The sequence below is a fragment of the Pristiophorus japonicus genome, chromosome 10 (genome assembly GCF_044704955.1).
Source record: "Pristiophorus japonicus isolate sPriJap1 chromosome 10, sPriJap1.hap1, whole genome shotgun sequence".
NCBI lineage: Eukaryota > Metazoa > Chordata > Chondrichthyes > Pristiophoridae > Pristiophorus > Pristiophorus japonicus.
The window spans coordinates 60,985,764-61,001,183 of NC_091986.1; the positions used below are offsets into that span (position 1 = coordinate 60,985,764).

At 47.4% G+C, this 15,420-nt stretch overlaps 2 protein-coding genes across 6 annotated transcripts in view; one reads left to right on the plus strand and one right to left on the minus strand.

Annotated features, from left to right (window-relative positions):
* The window catches only part of LOC139274997 (uncharacterized), a 288,146-nt gene that overhangs the window by 153,459 nt on the left and 119,267 nt on the right, over positions 1-15,420 (plus strand). The gene's annotated exons all lie outside the window — the stretch shown is intronic.
* LOC139274744 (UDP-glucose:glycoprotein glucosyltransferase 2-like) overlaps positions 1-15,420 on the minus strand; it is a 164,106-nt gene that overhangs the window by 83,931 nt on the left and 64,755 nt on the right. The window contains exon 10 of the mRNA XM_070891431.1: positions 7,413-7,512. Within this exon, the coding sequence (XP_070747532.1) occupies positions 7,413-7,512 (100 nt within the window). The remainder of the gene's footprint in view (positions 1-7,412; positions 7,513-15,420) is intronic.

The following is a 15,420-nucleotide window of genomic DNA, read 5'->3' on the forward strand; positions in this document are numbered from 1 at the left end:
AAAGAGACCTGGGTGTCATGGTACATCAGTCATTGAAGGTTGGCATGCAGGTGCAGCAGGCGGTTAAGAAAGCAAATGGCATGTTGGCCTTCATAGCAAGGGGATTTGAGTACAGGGGCAGGGAGGTGTTGCTACAGTTGTACAGGGCATTGGTGAGGCCACACCTGGAGTATTGTGTACAGTTTTGGTCTCCTAACCTGAGGAAGGACATTCTTGCTATTGAGGGAGTGCAGCGAAGGTTCACCAGACTGATTCCCGGGATGGCGGGACTGACCTATCAAGAAAGACTGGATCAACTGGGCTTGTATTCACTGGAGTTCAGAAGAATGAGAGGGGACCTCATAGAAACATATAAAATTCTGACGGGGTTAGACAGGTTAGATGCAGGAAGAATGTTCCCAATGTTGGGGAAGTCCAGAACCAGGGGTCACAGTCTAAGGATAAGGAGTAAGCCATTTAGGACCGAGATGCGGAGGAACTTCTTCACCCAGAGAGTGGTGAACCTGTGGAATTCTCTACCACAGAAAGTTGTTGAGGCCAATTCACTAAATATATTCAAAAAGGAGTTAGATGAGGTCCTTACTGCTAGGGGGATCAAGGGGTATGGCGAGAAAGCAGGAATGGGGTACTGAAGTTGAATGTTCAGCCATGAACTCATTGAATGGCGGTGCAAGCTAGAAGGGCCGAATGGCCTACTCCTGCACCTATTTTCTATGTTTCTATGACTCCAACACATACTTGAGTCATCATCACAGGCAGTCCCTCGAAATCGAGGAAGACTTGCTTCCACTTCAAAAGTGAGTTCTCAGGTGACTGAACAGTCCGATATGAACATAAGAACATAAGAATTAGGAACGGGAGTAGGCCATCTAGCCCCTCGAGCCTGCTCCGCCATTCAATAAGATCATGGCTGATCTGGCCGTGGACTCAGCTCCACTTACCCGCCCGCTCCCCATAACCCTTAATTCCCTTATTGGTTAAAAATCTATCTATCTGTGACTTCAATGAGCTAGCCTCAACTACTTCCTTGGGCAGAGAATTCCACAGATTCACAACCCTCTGGGAGAAGAAATTCCTTCTCAACTCGGTTTTAAATTGGCTCCCCCGTATTTTGAGGCTGTGCCCCCTAGTTCTAGTCTCCCCGACCAGTGGAAACAACCTCTCTGCCTCTATCTTGTCTATCCCTTTCATTATTTTAAATGTTTCTATAAGATCACCCCTCATCCTTCTGAACTCCAACGAGTAAAGACCCAGTCTACTCAATCTATCATCATAAGGTAACCCCCTCATCTCCGGAATCAGCCGAGTGAATCGTCTCTGTACCCCCTCCAAAGCCAGTATATCCTTCCTTAAGTAAGGTGACCAAAACTGCACGCAGTACTCCAGGTGCGGCCTCACCAATACCCTATACAGTTGCAGCAGGACCTCCCTGCTTTTGTACTCCATCCCTCTCACAATGAAGGCCAACATTCCATTCACCTTCCTGATTACCTGCTGCACCTGCAAACTAACTTTTTGGGATTCATGCACAAGGACCCCCAGGTCCCTCTGCACCTCAGCATGTTGTAATTTCTCCCCATTCAAATAATATTCCCTTTTCCTGTTTTTTTCCCCAAGGTGGATGACCTCACACTTTTCGATATTGTATTCCATCTGCCAAACCTTAGCCCATTCGCTTAACCTATCCAAATCTCTTTGCAGCCTCTCTGTGTTCTCTACACAACCCGCTTTCCCACTAATCTTTGTGTCATCTGCAAATTTTGTTACAATACACTCTGTCCCTTCTTCCAGGTCATCTATGTATATTGTAAACAGTTGTGGTCCCAGCACCGATCCCTGTGGCATACCACTAACCACCGATTTCCAAACCGAAAAGGACCCATTTATCCCGACTCTCTGCTTTCTGTTCACCAGCCAATTCTCTATCCATGCTAATACATTTCCTCTGACTCCGCGTACCTCTATCTTCTGCAGTAACCTTTTGTGTGGCACCTTATCGAATGCCTTTTGGAAATCTAAATACACCACATCCATCGGTACACCTCTATCTACCATGCTCGTTATATCCTCAAAGAATTCCAGTAAATTAGTTAAACATGATTTCCCCTTCATGAATCCATGCTGCGTCTGCTTGATTGCACTATTCCTATCTAGATGTCCCGCTATTTCTTCCTTAATGATAGCTTCAAGCATTTTCCCCACTACAGATGTTAAACTAACCGGCCTATAGTTACCTGCCTTTTGCCCCCTTTTTTAAACAGAGGCGTTACATTAGCTGCTTTCCAATCCGCTGGTACCTCCCCAGAGTCCAGAGAACTTTGGTAGATTATAACGAATGCATCTGCTTTAACTTCCGTCATCTCTTTTAATACCCTGGGATGCATTTCATCAGGGCCAGGGGACTTGTCTACCTTGAGTCCCATTAGCCTGTCCAGCACTACCCCACCGAGTGATAATGATTGTCTCAAGGTCCTCCCTTCCCACATTCCTGTGACCAGCAATTTTTGGCATGGTTTTTGTGTCTTCCACTGTGAAGATCGAAGCAAAATAATTGTTTAAGGTCTCAGCCATTTCCACATTTCCCATTAGTAAATCCCCCTTCTCACCTTCTAAGGGACTAACATTTACTTCAGTCACTCTTTTCCGTTTTATATATCTGTAAAAGCTTTTACTATCTGTTTTTATGTTTTGCGTAAGTTTACCTTCGTAATCTATCTTTCCTTTCTTTATTGCTTTTTTAGTAATTCTTTGCTGTTGTTTTCCCAATCTTCTAATTTCCCACTAACCTTGGCCACCTTATACGCATTGGTCTTTGATTTGATACTCTCCTTTATTTCCTTGGTTATCCACGGCTGGTTATCCCTTCTCTTACCGCCCTTCTTTTTCACTGGAATATATTTTTGTTGCGTACTATGAAAGAGCTCCTTAAAAGTCCTCCACTGTTCCTCAATTGTGCCACCGTTTAGTCTGTATTTCCAGTCTACTTTAGCCAATTCTGCCCTCATCACACTGTAGTCCCCTTTGTTTAAGCATAGTACGCTTGTTTCTGACACAACTTCCTCACCCTCAATCTGTATTACAAATTCAACCATACTGTGATCACTCATTCCGAGAGGATCTTTTACTAGGAGATCGTTTATTTTTCCTGTCTCATTACACAGGACCAGATCGAAGATAGCTTGCTCCCTTGTAAGTTCTGTAACATACTGTTCTAAAAAACAATCCCGTATGCATTCTATGAATTCCTCCTCCAGGACCCCGTGCGATTTGAGTTGACCAATCGATGTGTAGGTTAAAATCCCCCATGACTACTGCCATTCCTTTTTCACATGCTTCCATTATTCCCTTGATTATTGCCTGCCCCACCGTGACGTTATTATTTGGGGGCCTATAAACTACGCCCACCAGTGACTTTTTCCCCTTACTATCTTTAATCTCCACCCACAATGATTCAACATTTTGTTCATTAGAGCCAATATCGTCTCTCACAACTGCCCTGATATCATCCTTCATTAACAGAGCTACCCCACCTCCTTTCCCTTCTTGTTTCTCTTTCCGAATCGTCAGATACCCCTGTATGTTTAATTCCCAGTCTTGGCCACCCTGCAACCATGTTTCTGTAATGGCCACCAAATCATACCCATTTGTAATGATTTGTGCCGTCAACTCATTTACTTTATTTCGAATGCAGCGTGCGTTTAGGTCGAGTGTTTTAATCCTAGTTTTTAAACCATGATTTTTAGTTTTGACCCCTCCTCAGCTCCTTTAAATTCAGTGGCCCTTTTTGTTTTTTGCCTTGGGTTTCTCTGCCCTCCACTTTTACTCATCTCTTTTCTGTCTTTTGCTTTTGTCTCCTTTTTGTTTCCCTCTGTCTCCCTGCATTGGTTCCCATCCCCCTGCCATATTAGTTTAACTCCTCCCCAACAGCACGAGCAAACACTCCCCCTAGGACATTGGTTCCGGTCCTGCCCAGGTGCAGATCGTCCGCTTTGTACTGGTCCCACCTCCCCCAGAACCTGTTCCAATGCCCCAGGAATTTGAATCCCTCCCTGCTGCACCACTGCTCAAGCCACGTATTCATCTGCGCTATCCTGCGATTCCCACTGACCAGCACGTGGCACTGGTAGCAATCCCGAGATTACTACTTTTGAGGTCCTACTTTTTAATTTAGCTCCTAGCTCCTTAAATTCGTCTCGTAGGACCTCATCCCTTTTTTTTACCTATGTCGTTGGTACCAATGTGCACCACGACAACTGGCTGTTCTCCCTCCCTTTTTAGAATGTCCTGCACCCGCTCCGAGACATCCTTGACCCTTGCACCAGGGAGGCAACATACCATCCTGGAGTCTCGGTTGCGGCCGCAGAAACGCCTATCTATTCCCCTTACAATTGAATCCCCTATCACTATTGCTCTCCCACTCTTTTTCCTGCCCTCCTGTGCAACAGAGCCAGCCATGTTGCCATGAACTTGGCTGCTGCTGCCCTCCCCTGATGAGTCATCCCCTTCAACAGTACTCAAAGCAGTGTATCTGTTTTGCAGGGTGAATGACCGTAGGGGACCCCTGCACTACCTTCCTTGCACTGCTCTTCCTGCTGGTCTTCCATTCCCTAGCTGGCTGTGGACCCTTCATCTGCGGTAAGACCAACTCGCTACACGTGCTACTCACGTCATTCTCAGCATCGTGGATGCTCCAGAGTGAATCCACCCTCAGCTCCAACTCCGCAACGCGGTCCATCAGGAGCTGGAGGCGGATACACTTCCCGCAGATGTAGTCGTCAGGGACACCGGAAGTGTCCCTGAGTTCCCACATGGTACAGGAGGAGCATATCACGTGACCGAGCTCTCCTGCCATGACTTAACCCTTAGATACACTTAAATTGGCAACAACAATGTTAACAGGTTACTTACTGATATAAAAAAGAAAAAGAAAAAGAAAAGCTACTCACCAATCACCAGCCAATCACTTACCCCCTTGGCTGTGACGTCACCTTTTGATTTCTTTCTACTTCTTTTTTGCCTTCTCTTCCCGTTGCAGCTGCACCAGCTGGGCTTTTATAGGCCGGTCCGACACCACGCACTCCCGCCTCTCGGACCACCGCCGCCTCTCCACGCACCTGGGCCTTTATAGGCCGCACCGACACCACGCACTCCCGCCTCTCGGACCGCCGCCGCCTCTCCACGCACCTGGGCCTTTATAGGCCGGTCCGACACCACGACACCAGTGAGGATGTTGCATTTTATCAGGGAGGCTTTGAGGATGTCCTTGTAACGTTTCCTCTGCCTACCTGGGGCTCGCTTGCCGTGTAGGAGTTCCAAATAGACTTACGCTAAACATCCATAAGACAAAGGTCCTCCACCAACCTGACCCCGCCACACAGTATTCCCACCCCCCCCGCCCCCCATCATCAAGATCCATGGCGCGGCCCTGGACAACGTGGACCATTTTCTATACCTCGGGAGCTTATCAGCAAGGGCAGATATCGAATACGAGGTTCAAAACCGCCTCCAGTGCGCCAGCGCAGCCTTCGGCCGCCTGAGGAAGAGAGTGTTCGAAGATCAGGCCCTCAAATCTACCACCAAGCTCATGGTATACAGGGCTGTAGTAATACCCGCCCTCCTGTATGACTCAGAGACATGGACCATGTACAGTAGACATCTCAAATCGCTGGAGAAATACCACCAACGATGTCCGCAAGATCCTACAAATCCCCTGGAAGGACAGATGCACCAACGTTAGCGTCCTCGACCAGGCCAACATCCCCATCATCGAAGCACTGACCACACTCGACCAGCTCCACTGGGCAAGCCACAGTGTCCGCATGCCCGACACAAGACTCCCAAAGCTTGCGTACATGGAAGCTATCTCCCCGTGCGCTGCATAGTGAATGAAAGCCTCCGACTGCAACCACCAGGTAGTTTCAGAGATTTTTTTTGGGTCGGAGGCGCTCGTAAGAAGGAAGCCTCCGACCGCAGTTTTTGGCACAGCGACTTGTGTTAGAACAAGATTTACAATACAAGATCACCAAAGCAACACCTTGTCTGTCAAAGTTTAAAACATTTCTGGCCGAGCTCAGTACTGTATAGGTCATTACCTAAAACACCACACTTGAAGGGAGGAAAAATGTTTTCTATTTAAAATATTCTTCTCGCTCTTTCTCCTCGAATTATTCCAAGGTAACTTAAAAACAATACAGCTGGAGCAATGGTTGTCTGGTCCTTCCTTGTAGCCTCAAAGAAATAAAACCATTACTGGAGAAAAACTCAGCAGGTGTCAGCGTCAAGCTCCAGACATCAGCCCGCGATGTCAAGCTCAATCATCTTAGAATTAAAGACTGACAGAGAATATGCCCAGTTTTTAAAGCAACCTTAGTGGAACAACCAAAGGGCAGGGGAAGAAAGTCTTGCAATGTTAAGTTGTCCGTTCCTGCAGTAACGTTATCTTTCAACCGTTTTATCTGCCCAATGTCTGAGCATTCCATTCACTATTATATCCTCTTCCACATGGTATCTATGTATCTATCCGCTCCGAGTCACAGGGCAGTCCCTCACCCACTGTCACTTACAGTGACTGCACAAGGACAATGAACACAGTGCAAGCATCAATCACCATTCAACCTCGGGGTTCAGTTGCCATGATATATACGCAAGCACAAATTGCAAACAAAATAACAAGAGAATTCTATAAAATCAAAACAAAAGTTGCTGAAATATTTGAAAATAACTACAATTTTTAACAAATGGGTATTACTCTGATAGGAACTTCCCAGGAGCGTCATTGCTTCCCAATTGCTGAAGCCCGACTCCATTCCTCGGCCTCTCAGGAGCAATGCAGATGGAAATGGTAATACAGTCACTGCCTGTTACAATGCAACACAAGCAAGATCGAAAATTCACAAACCTGACTCACTTCCCTGGGTTTCTCTTAATAGACATCAAGCCATGAACATCACTGCATTCAAATAGTGTAAATCTGTGAATATGAACTGTGTCCTTTAAGGTGTGTACAAAAGTACACAATTGATTATCTTTCATCCACAGCGTCAACGTTCAGTGACTACAGAATGCTTACAACATTCTCCAAATAAGAAACATTTCAACTATGTGTTTATCTTGCTACAAGAATTTTGCTATGATCCTTCAAATTGTTAATTCTTTTCCTTACTTGCTGAATTGCGACGAATGGCCATATTTTGCTGCTCCAGGGTTGTGTGTGGTGCTGTGCGCTGGAACTGGTGCCACAAACAGCAAACTAATATTGACAATTTCTATCAACACAAATGTTCCAATTGGTTATGCAGAATTGTGGGTGAATCTAGACGACAGAAGACTCCTTTTTTTAAAAAGCATGAGCACAACATAATGTAGAGAGAAAATACTTTTCGGATGAAATGTGTAAATATTGCTGATCATACCTGGCTTTGATTGGGAAATTCTGACTCAGGTCTCGCATCAACTTCAAAGCATCATAAACAGGAGCAGACACAGTCCGAGCAGCTGCCTGGAAACTCAGATCTGCGAAAGAAAAAGCACTGGGTATAAAGACTGTAAAATGCTGTTTGGGAGCCCAGAGAGTTCGGGGGAGCCCAGAGAGTTCGGGGGAGCCCAGAGAGTTCGGGGGAGCCCAGAGAGTTCGGGGGAGCCCAGAGAGTTCGGGGGAGCCCAGAGAGTGGAAGTCTGTGAGTTTGGGAGGCCAGGAGTCCGAGGAGCAGGAGGGCCGAAGTTGACGAGGAATTCACTTCTGACGAAGATCAGAGAGTCGGAGGAGCAGGCAGTTTAAAAAGAGCGTAAGTCGGAGAAGCGGAGCAGGTCGGGAGCAGCAGGGCCCAGCAGTCTGAGGTAGTTGCAGCGAGGCCCAGCAGTCTGAGGTAGTTGCAGCGAGGCCCAGCAGTCTGAGGTAGTTGCAGCGAGGCCCAGCAGTCTGAGGTAGTTGCAGCGAGGCCCAGCAGTCTGAGGTAGTTGCAGGGGGCCCAGCAGTCTGAGGTAGTTGCAGGGGGCCCAGCAGTCTGAGGTAGTTGCAGGGGGCCCAGCAGTCTGAGGTAGTTGCAGGGGGCCCAGCAGTCTGAGGTAGTTGCAGGGGGCCCAGCAGTCTGAGGTAGTTGCAGGGGGCCCAGCAGTCTGAGGTAGTTGCAGGGGGTCCAGCAGTCTGAGGTAGTTGCAGGGGGCCCAGCAGTCTGAGGTAGTTGCAGCGAGGCCCAGCAGTCTGAGGTAGTTGCAGGGGCAGAAGGTAAAACAAAATCGAAGTGTGACGTCACAGCCAAGAGGGTAAGTGATTGGCTGGTTGATTGGTGAGTATTTAAACTTTTTCTTTTCTGATCAGTAAGAAACCTTTGGCGTTTTTACCAATTAGGTTAACTTAAGGGTTAAGCCATGGCAGGAGAGCCCAGACCCGTGCCATGCTCCTTCTGTGCTATGTGGGAACTCGGACGCTTCCAGTGTCCATGACAACTACATGTGCAGGAAGTGTATCCTGCTGCAGCACCTGTCAGACCGCATTGCAGCACTGGAGCTGCGCATCGATTCACTCTGGAGCATCCGCGATGCTGAGGATGTCATGAATAGCACGTTTAGTGAGTTGCTCACACCGCAGGTAAAGGTTACTCAGGCAGATAGGGAATGGGTGACCATCAGGAAGAGCAGTGGAAGGAAGGTAGTGCAGGGGTCCTCTGCGGCCATCTCCCTCCAAAACAGATACACTGCTTTGGGTACTGTTGGGGAGGTGACTCATCAGGAGAGGACAGCAGCAGCTAAGTCCATGGCACCAGGGGTGGCTCTGCTGCACAGGAGAGCAGGAAAAAGAGTGGGAGAGCGATAGTGATAGGGGATTCTATTGTAAGGAGAATAGATAGGCGTTTCTGTGGCTGCAAATGAGACCCCAGGATGGTATATTGCCTCCGTGGTGCCAGGTCAAGGAAGTCTCGGAGCGGCTGAAGGGCATTTGGGGGGGGGGGGGGGGTGAACAGCCAGTTGTCGTGGTACATATAGGTACCAATGATATAGGTAAAAAATAGGATGAGGTCCTACAAGACGAATTTAAGGAGCTAGGAGTTAAATTAAAAAGCAGGACCGCAAAGGTAGTAATCTCAGGATTGCTACCAGTGCCACGTACTAGTCAGAGTAAGAATTGCAGGATAGCTCAGATGAATACGTGGCTTGAGGAATGGTGCAAGGGGGAGAGATTCAAATTCCTGGGACATTGGAACCGGTTCTGGGGGAGGTGGGACCAGTACAAACCGCACGGTCTGCACCTGGGCAGGACCAGAACCGATGTCCTAGGCGGAGTGTTTGCTAGTGCTATTGGGGAGGAGTTAAACTATTATGGCAGGGGGACGGGAATCTATGCAGGGAGTCAGCGGGAAGTAGAATGGGGCCAGAAGCAAAAGGTAGGAAGGAGAAAAGCAAGAGTGGAGGGCAGAGAAATCAATGGCCAAAATCAAAAAGGGCCACATTACAACATAATTCAAAAAGGACAAAGAATGTTAAAAAAACAAGCCTAAAGGCTCTGAGTCTCAACGCGAGGAGCATTCGTAATAAGGTGGATGAATTGACTGCACAGAGAGCTGTTAACGGATATGATGCAATTGGAATTACGGAGACATGGCTCCAAGGTAACCAAGCCTGGGAACTCGACATCCAGGGGTATTCAATATTCAGGAAGGACAGGCAGGAAGGAAAAGGAGGTGGGGTAGCGTTACTGGTTAAAGAGGAGATTAACGCAATAGTAAGGAAGGACATTAGCGTGGATGATGTGGAATCTATATGGGTAGAGCAGTGAAACACCAAAGGACAGAAAATGTTAGTGGGTGTTGTGTACAGATCACCAAACAGTGGTAGGGAGTTTGGGGATGGCATCAAACAGGAAATTAGGGATGCGTGCAATAAAGGTACAGCAGTTATCATGGGTGACTTTAATCTGCATATTGATTGGGCTAACCAAACTGGTAGCAATACAGTGGAGGAGGATTTCTTGGAGTGGATAAGGGATGGTTTTCTAGGCCATTATGTCGAGGAACCAATTAGAGAGCAAGCCATCCTAGACTGGGTCTTGTGTAATGAGAGAGGATTAATTAGCTATCTGGTCATGCGGGGCCACTTGGGGAAGAGTGCCCATAATATGGTAGAATTCTTCATTAAGATGGAGAGTGACACAATGAATTCAGAGACTAGGATCCTGAACTTAAAGAAAGGTAACTTCGATGGTATGAGATGTGAATTGGCTAGGATAGACTGGCGAATGATGCTTAAAGGGCTAACGGTGGATCGGCAATGGCAGACATTTAAAGATCACATGGGTGAACTTCAACAATTGTACATCCCTGTCTGGAGTAAAAATAAAACAGGAAAGGTGGTTCAACCGTGGCTAACAAGGGAAATTAGGGATAGTGTTAAATCCAAGGAAGAGGCATATAAATTGGCTAGAAAAAGCAGCAAACCTGAGGACTGGGAGAAATTTAGAATTCAGCAGAGGAAGACAAAGGGTTTAATTAGGAGGCGGAAAATAGAGTATGTGAGTAAGCTTGCAGGGAACATAAAAACTGACTGTAGAAGCTTCTACGGATATGCGAGGAGAAAAAGATTAGTGAAGACTAATGTAGGTCTCTTGCAGTCAGAATCAAGGGAATTCATAATGGGGAACAAGGAAATGCAAGACCATTTGAACAAATACTTTGGTTCTGTCTTCACTAGGGAAGACGCGAATAACCTCCCGAAAATATTAGGGGGTCGAGGGTCTAGTGAGAAGGAGGAACTGAGGGAAATCCTTATTAGTCAGGAAATGGTGTTAGGGAAATTGAAGGTACTGAAGGCCAATAAATCCTCAGGGCCTGATAGTCTGCATTCCAGAGTACTTAAGGAAGTGGCCTTCGAAATAGTAGATGCATTGGTGGTCATTTTCCAACAATCCATGGACTCTGGTTCAGTTCCTATGGATTGGAGAGTAGCTAATGTAACCCCACTTCTTAAAAAAGGAGAGAGAAAATAGGGAATTATCAAAACATAGAAAATAAGTGCAGGAGTACGCCATTTGGCCCTTCGAGCCTGCACCACCATCCAATAAGATCATGGCTGATCATTCACTTCAGTACCCCTTTCCTGCTTTCTCTCCATACCCCTTGATCCCTTTAGCCATAAGGGCCACATCTAACTCCCTCTTGAATATATCTAACAAACTGTCCTCAACAACTTTCTGTGGTAGAGAATTCCACAGGTTCACAATTCTCTGAGTGAAGAAGTTTCTCCTCATCTCGGTCCTAAATGGCTTACCCCTTATCCGAAGACTGTGACCCCTGGTTCTGGACTTCCCCAACATCGGTAAGGGGCTGGCACCGATCGAGGAAGGGGCACCGCATTTCGGTGGCTACCACTTGTCCCCACACCCTCTCCCCCTCCCCCCACACCCTCTCCCGACACCCCCACCCCCCCACCCCCCACACACTCCCCCCCCCACCCTCTCGCCCCCCCCACCCCCTCTCGCCCCCCACACACACGCCCTCTTGCCCCCCCCCATACACACGCCCTCTCGCCGCCCCACACACACACTCCCCCACACACCCGACCAGCTGGAGAGAGTACACATGGCATTGATATGGATTTCAAACGCTACTTCAAGAGACTCTCACCATTTCATGTTCGCTTGCGGCTGGAACTGTGAAGAGGATGTCAAAACACGTTGGGAGACTTTCTGAAGACTTCAACACCATAGCAACATTTATTCTGCAAATTCTCTTGAGGACTTGACCGAGAAAGAGTAAGTGCTGTGTTGCTCCACTTTATAGGTGTCACCAGGAGAAAGGGAGTGCTTGGTCATGGGCATCTTGTGAGGGGTCCAGACAAGGAATGTGAGGAGGATGAGGCCAGGCAGAGCGAGCTGGTGTCCTTCCCAGCCCTGCCGGTAAAGGACAGCCGGTAAAGGACACCCCTCCTCCGAACCCCCAGTGCCATGTCGGAAAACCCGTGCACCCTCTTGCCCTGCCCAAGCCGTCCTGCAACGTGCCGGTGTGCCAGGCAGGGCAGTGGGTGCAAGGACCCCATTTACTCTGTCCACAAAAACTGCGTCTAATCAGCACTTGAATCGTAAACCTGCAGGTCTGGTTTAGCGCCCCCAGGCAAGTTCAAATTACAGCAATCAAGACCAAAACTGTGTGCTAAATCCAGACTTTCAAACAGGCGTGGCTTATTAACACAGGTCCCATTTTGCACCTGTTTTCACCCTTTGGCCAAAATAACCCCGCCAACTTTACCTGCTGCTGAAGGTCAAGAGCAGAAGTGGAGTTTGTGCGCTCTCTCTCAGGCTTTTGCCTCCATTTCAAAACCTCCCAATATTGTGAACTACAAGTTGGTTTGCTCATGTTGTCCATGATATTCCTGCAGCTGACACATGCGCTCCTTTGTTCAAATACTCCACAGCAACTAGGGTTAGAATTGCTTTTCCTGACAGGATAATGGATTGATTCAGCACTTAAACTGATGCATTGTAGGTTGGTGAGTGTGTGCTAGCAATATATTCTACCATCACCAACCTTTAGAGAACAAGACTAGATTTTCAGGGTGATAATTTGTTCCCTACTGCCAAACCATAAAGTATCTTGGATCAATCAAGAACATTTTTTCTCCTGGTTACTCGCAGGGAAGGGGGCGAGGAAGAACAGAAACAGGAAGCAAGAGAAGATTGGACATCAAGCTTTCAGCAGGGGAGCCATAGCTGCGAGACTAACCACTGTAGCGCACGCTAGTCAAGGACATCGGGCCAGGTCATACACGGAATGAGGGGACGGGTTGTGGTTTTGCAGAAGCACAAAGAGGTGAGAGGAACCTGGCCGTGGGTGCAATGGGGGCAGGTTGGTGCCTGAACTTGCAGAAGAAAAATAATTTTTAAAACATGCAAACAAATTACAAAACAGAAATGTAAAAATTCTCCTTGCTAATCAGACCAATGTTGAGTTATTTGCAGATGAATTCAGTAGAAATCAGTGACAAAAGAGTATTATAATTATTTAACAATTAGAGGCAGTATTAAAAGCAAAGAACTGTGAGTTCTGGGTGTGTTAATGTTACTTATGTCAATTGGAATGAAGGCAGCAATATTTCAAAATGGGGAAATGGACTTTACGGAGTGAAAGGAGAGTGCTTCACAGCACAGCAAGCTGACCAGCTCCAATTTCATGTTTGATATTTAACAGGTAGATGCTCTTGGGAGACCTTCTAACATGAGAACATTTGGCAGGTCAGAGCACACACCTGCAAAATAACTGCCCTTGTTTCCTCCGCCACCTTAAATGGAGGTGACCTGTGGGTTTCCTTTACAGGCACATGCTCCAACCTGCCCGATCCTGAGGATCGGACTGAGAGCTGTGAGCTTCTTACCCTGCCCACAAATAGTCTGAGCAAATTCATTGACTGCTCACTCACGGGCTGGTGTTTGCCGGCGCTCAGAGGACAGGTCTAAAAGATTGACAGTGGAGCGAGATCCCGCTGTGAACCCGCCTCCGTGTCAATTTCCCAAGTGCTGGGTCTGCCTGCGCTTTACAGACCCGACACCAAGCGACAGGTCAGCCAATTCAAATACTTAAGAAGATGTTTAAAGGTATTTAAGCAGCATTTTACCAGCTACGAACCATTTTTCCAACTTTTCACGAGGTTCCCGTCGCTCGGGGATCACATCTAGTAATGATGTCAGGGTTTCAACAACTCTCCAATGCTGTGAATCAGTGACAGCCTCAAAACTGGTACAAAAGCTACCATTTCACAGCTGTTCACTTTCCAATGTCAGAAGCTGAAGCCTTCAGGATTTGGAAGAGACATTTGAGCTGCATGCAGGTTGGAAGTGTTTGCAGTGAACTCTCTATTCACTGTCACTTCCTTGGAGCAAACTCTCTCACCATTGACAGATCGCTTCTGTCATCTCAACTTCACCTGCCATCTATTCCAGCAGCATCAGTGCCCTTGAGAAAATCTCACCTTGGTCCTCAGAATCCCACCACAATCAGCCCCAACACCAACATCACTAAACACACCCTTCTCCGCAATCACCTGATGCTGCACAGGACACAGGGCATCAGCACCCGACCACATTGCTGCCCGGGAGGCCAGGGATCTCACCATGGCCACATTTACTTCACTTGATGCTGTACACCCCGACTGTCACATGATGCACCAGGTTGGCACCACCCCACACCAGCTCCATAAAGCATCCCTACAATGTCCAATCCATTCCTTTCACACTCAGCACCATTGCGGGGGTAATGTTATGTCTCACCATTCACTGTAACTCACTAAGTCACTTCTAAAGGAGCACACAAATCTGTCCAGGAAGGCAAAGCGTTGAAAATAAAGATTCCAATGTTTGACACCACATTAACAAAAACTTGACTTGAACATTGGCTAAAAGACCCAAGTGCCTACCCTGTGTGTTGTTAGTTGGTGTGATTGGACTAGGATGAGGGATGACTAGTGAGATGGAGATGTGATAATGTAGATAGAGAGGGATGGGTGGAGAGGCAAGGTAAGTTGGTGTGAGTAAGGATGTGCCGGAGTAGGGTAGGGAAGGTAGAGTGATGGGGATGTGATGAGAGGCACAGCAGGATGAGGTTGAGTGTGGCTTTGCAGTAACGTTTTGTGATCGACTGAGATCATTGAAAGGTTTGTGCCACTGCAGCCTGGTCCTCCTGACCACATCCCTGCTTGTGCCCTCCTGTGCAACCAGGCTGCATTGGTCTCCTGGAAAGGTCTCTTCTGCCCATTGGAAGGGAAGAGAACCTCCCTGTGTGCTGTGACTCCCTCCACAAGCATCTGGAGGGATTAATGGGAGAGCTTGGGTGCAGTCGTGCCCCTCTGTGCCATGAGTGTCAGTGTTTGCAGCACCTCAATGCTGTAGAACACTGACAGCACAACTGTCAAAATCAATGTTGCCATGGTCCCTTTAAGGAAGCCGGCTGATGATGTGTCATCAAATAACATCATCAGACCTATTTCCTGTTAATTGGCCGGGAACCTCGCAGGGCGGGGCTTAACCAGCCCCATCAACGAAAATGTGACGGAGTCCATCACATACCTCAGCCGCACTGAGCCCACCTCGGTGAGTAACATCACGGCCATGAAGTCTAGTAACTCAGTAAGTTATCAGAGCACTGCCAGCACATGTGGAACCATTCCTAACCCCAATATAAATCAACATCTGCTGAAGAGGCGGCGAGAAAATTGGAAAATGAATGAAAGCAAAAGCTTGTCGAGAAATATCAATATTAAAATAGCCGACATGGGATTTGAATGAAGGACCTAAAAAGGGTCATGGTCTTTTCTCATTCCTTCCATATGTCCTTATAAATAATGGTTAGAGAATTGCTTCTCAATATAATCCAGATGCCGACAGAATCTTGTCCAGTTCCATTAGTGACATCATTAAATATTTGTCTTGGAGTTGCTGCA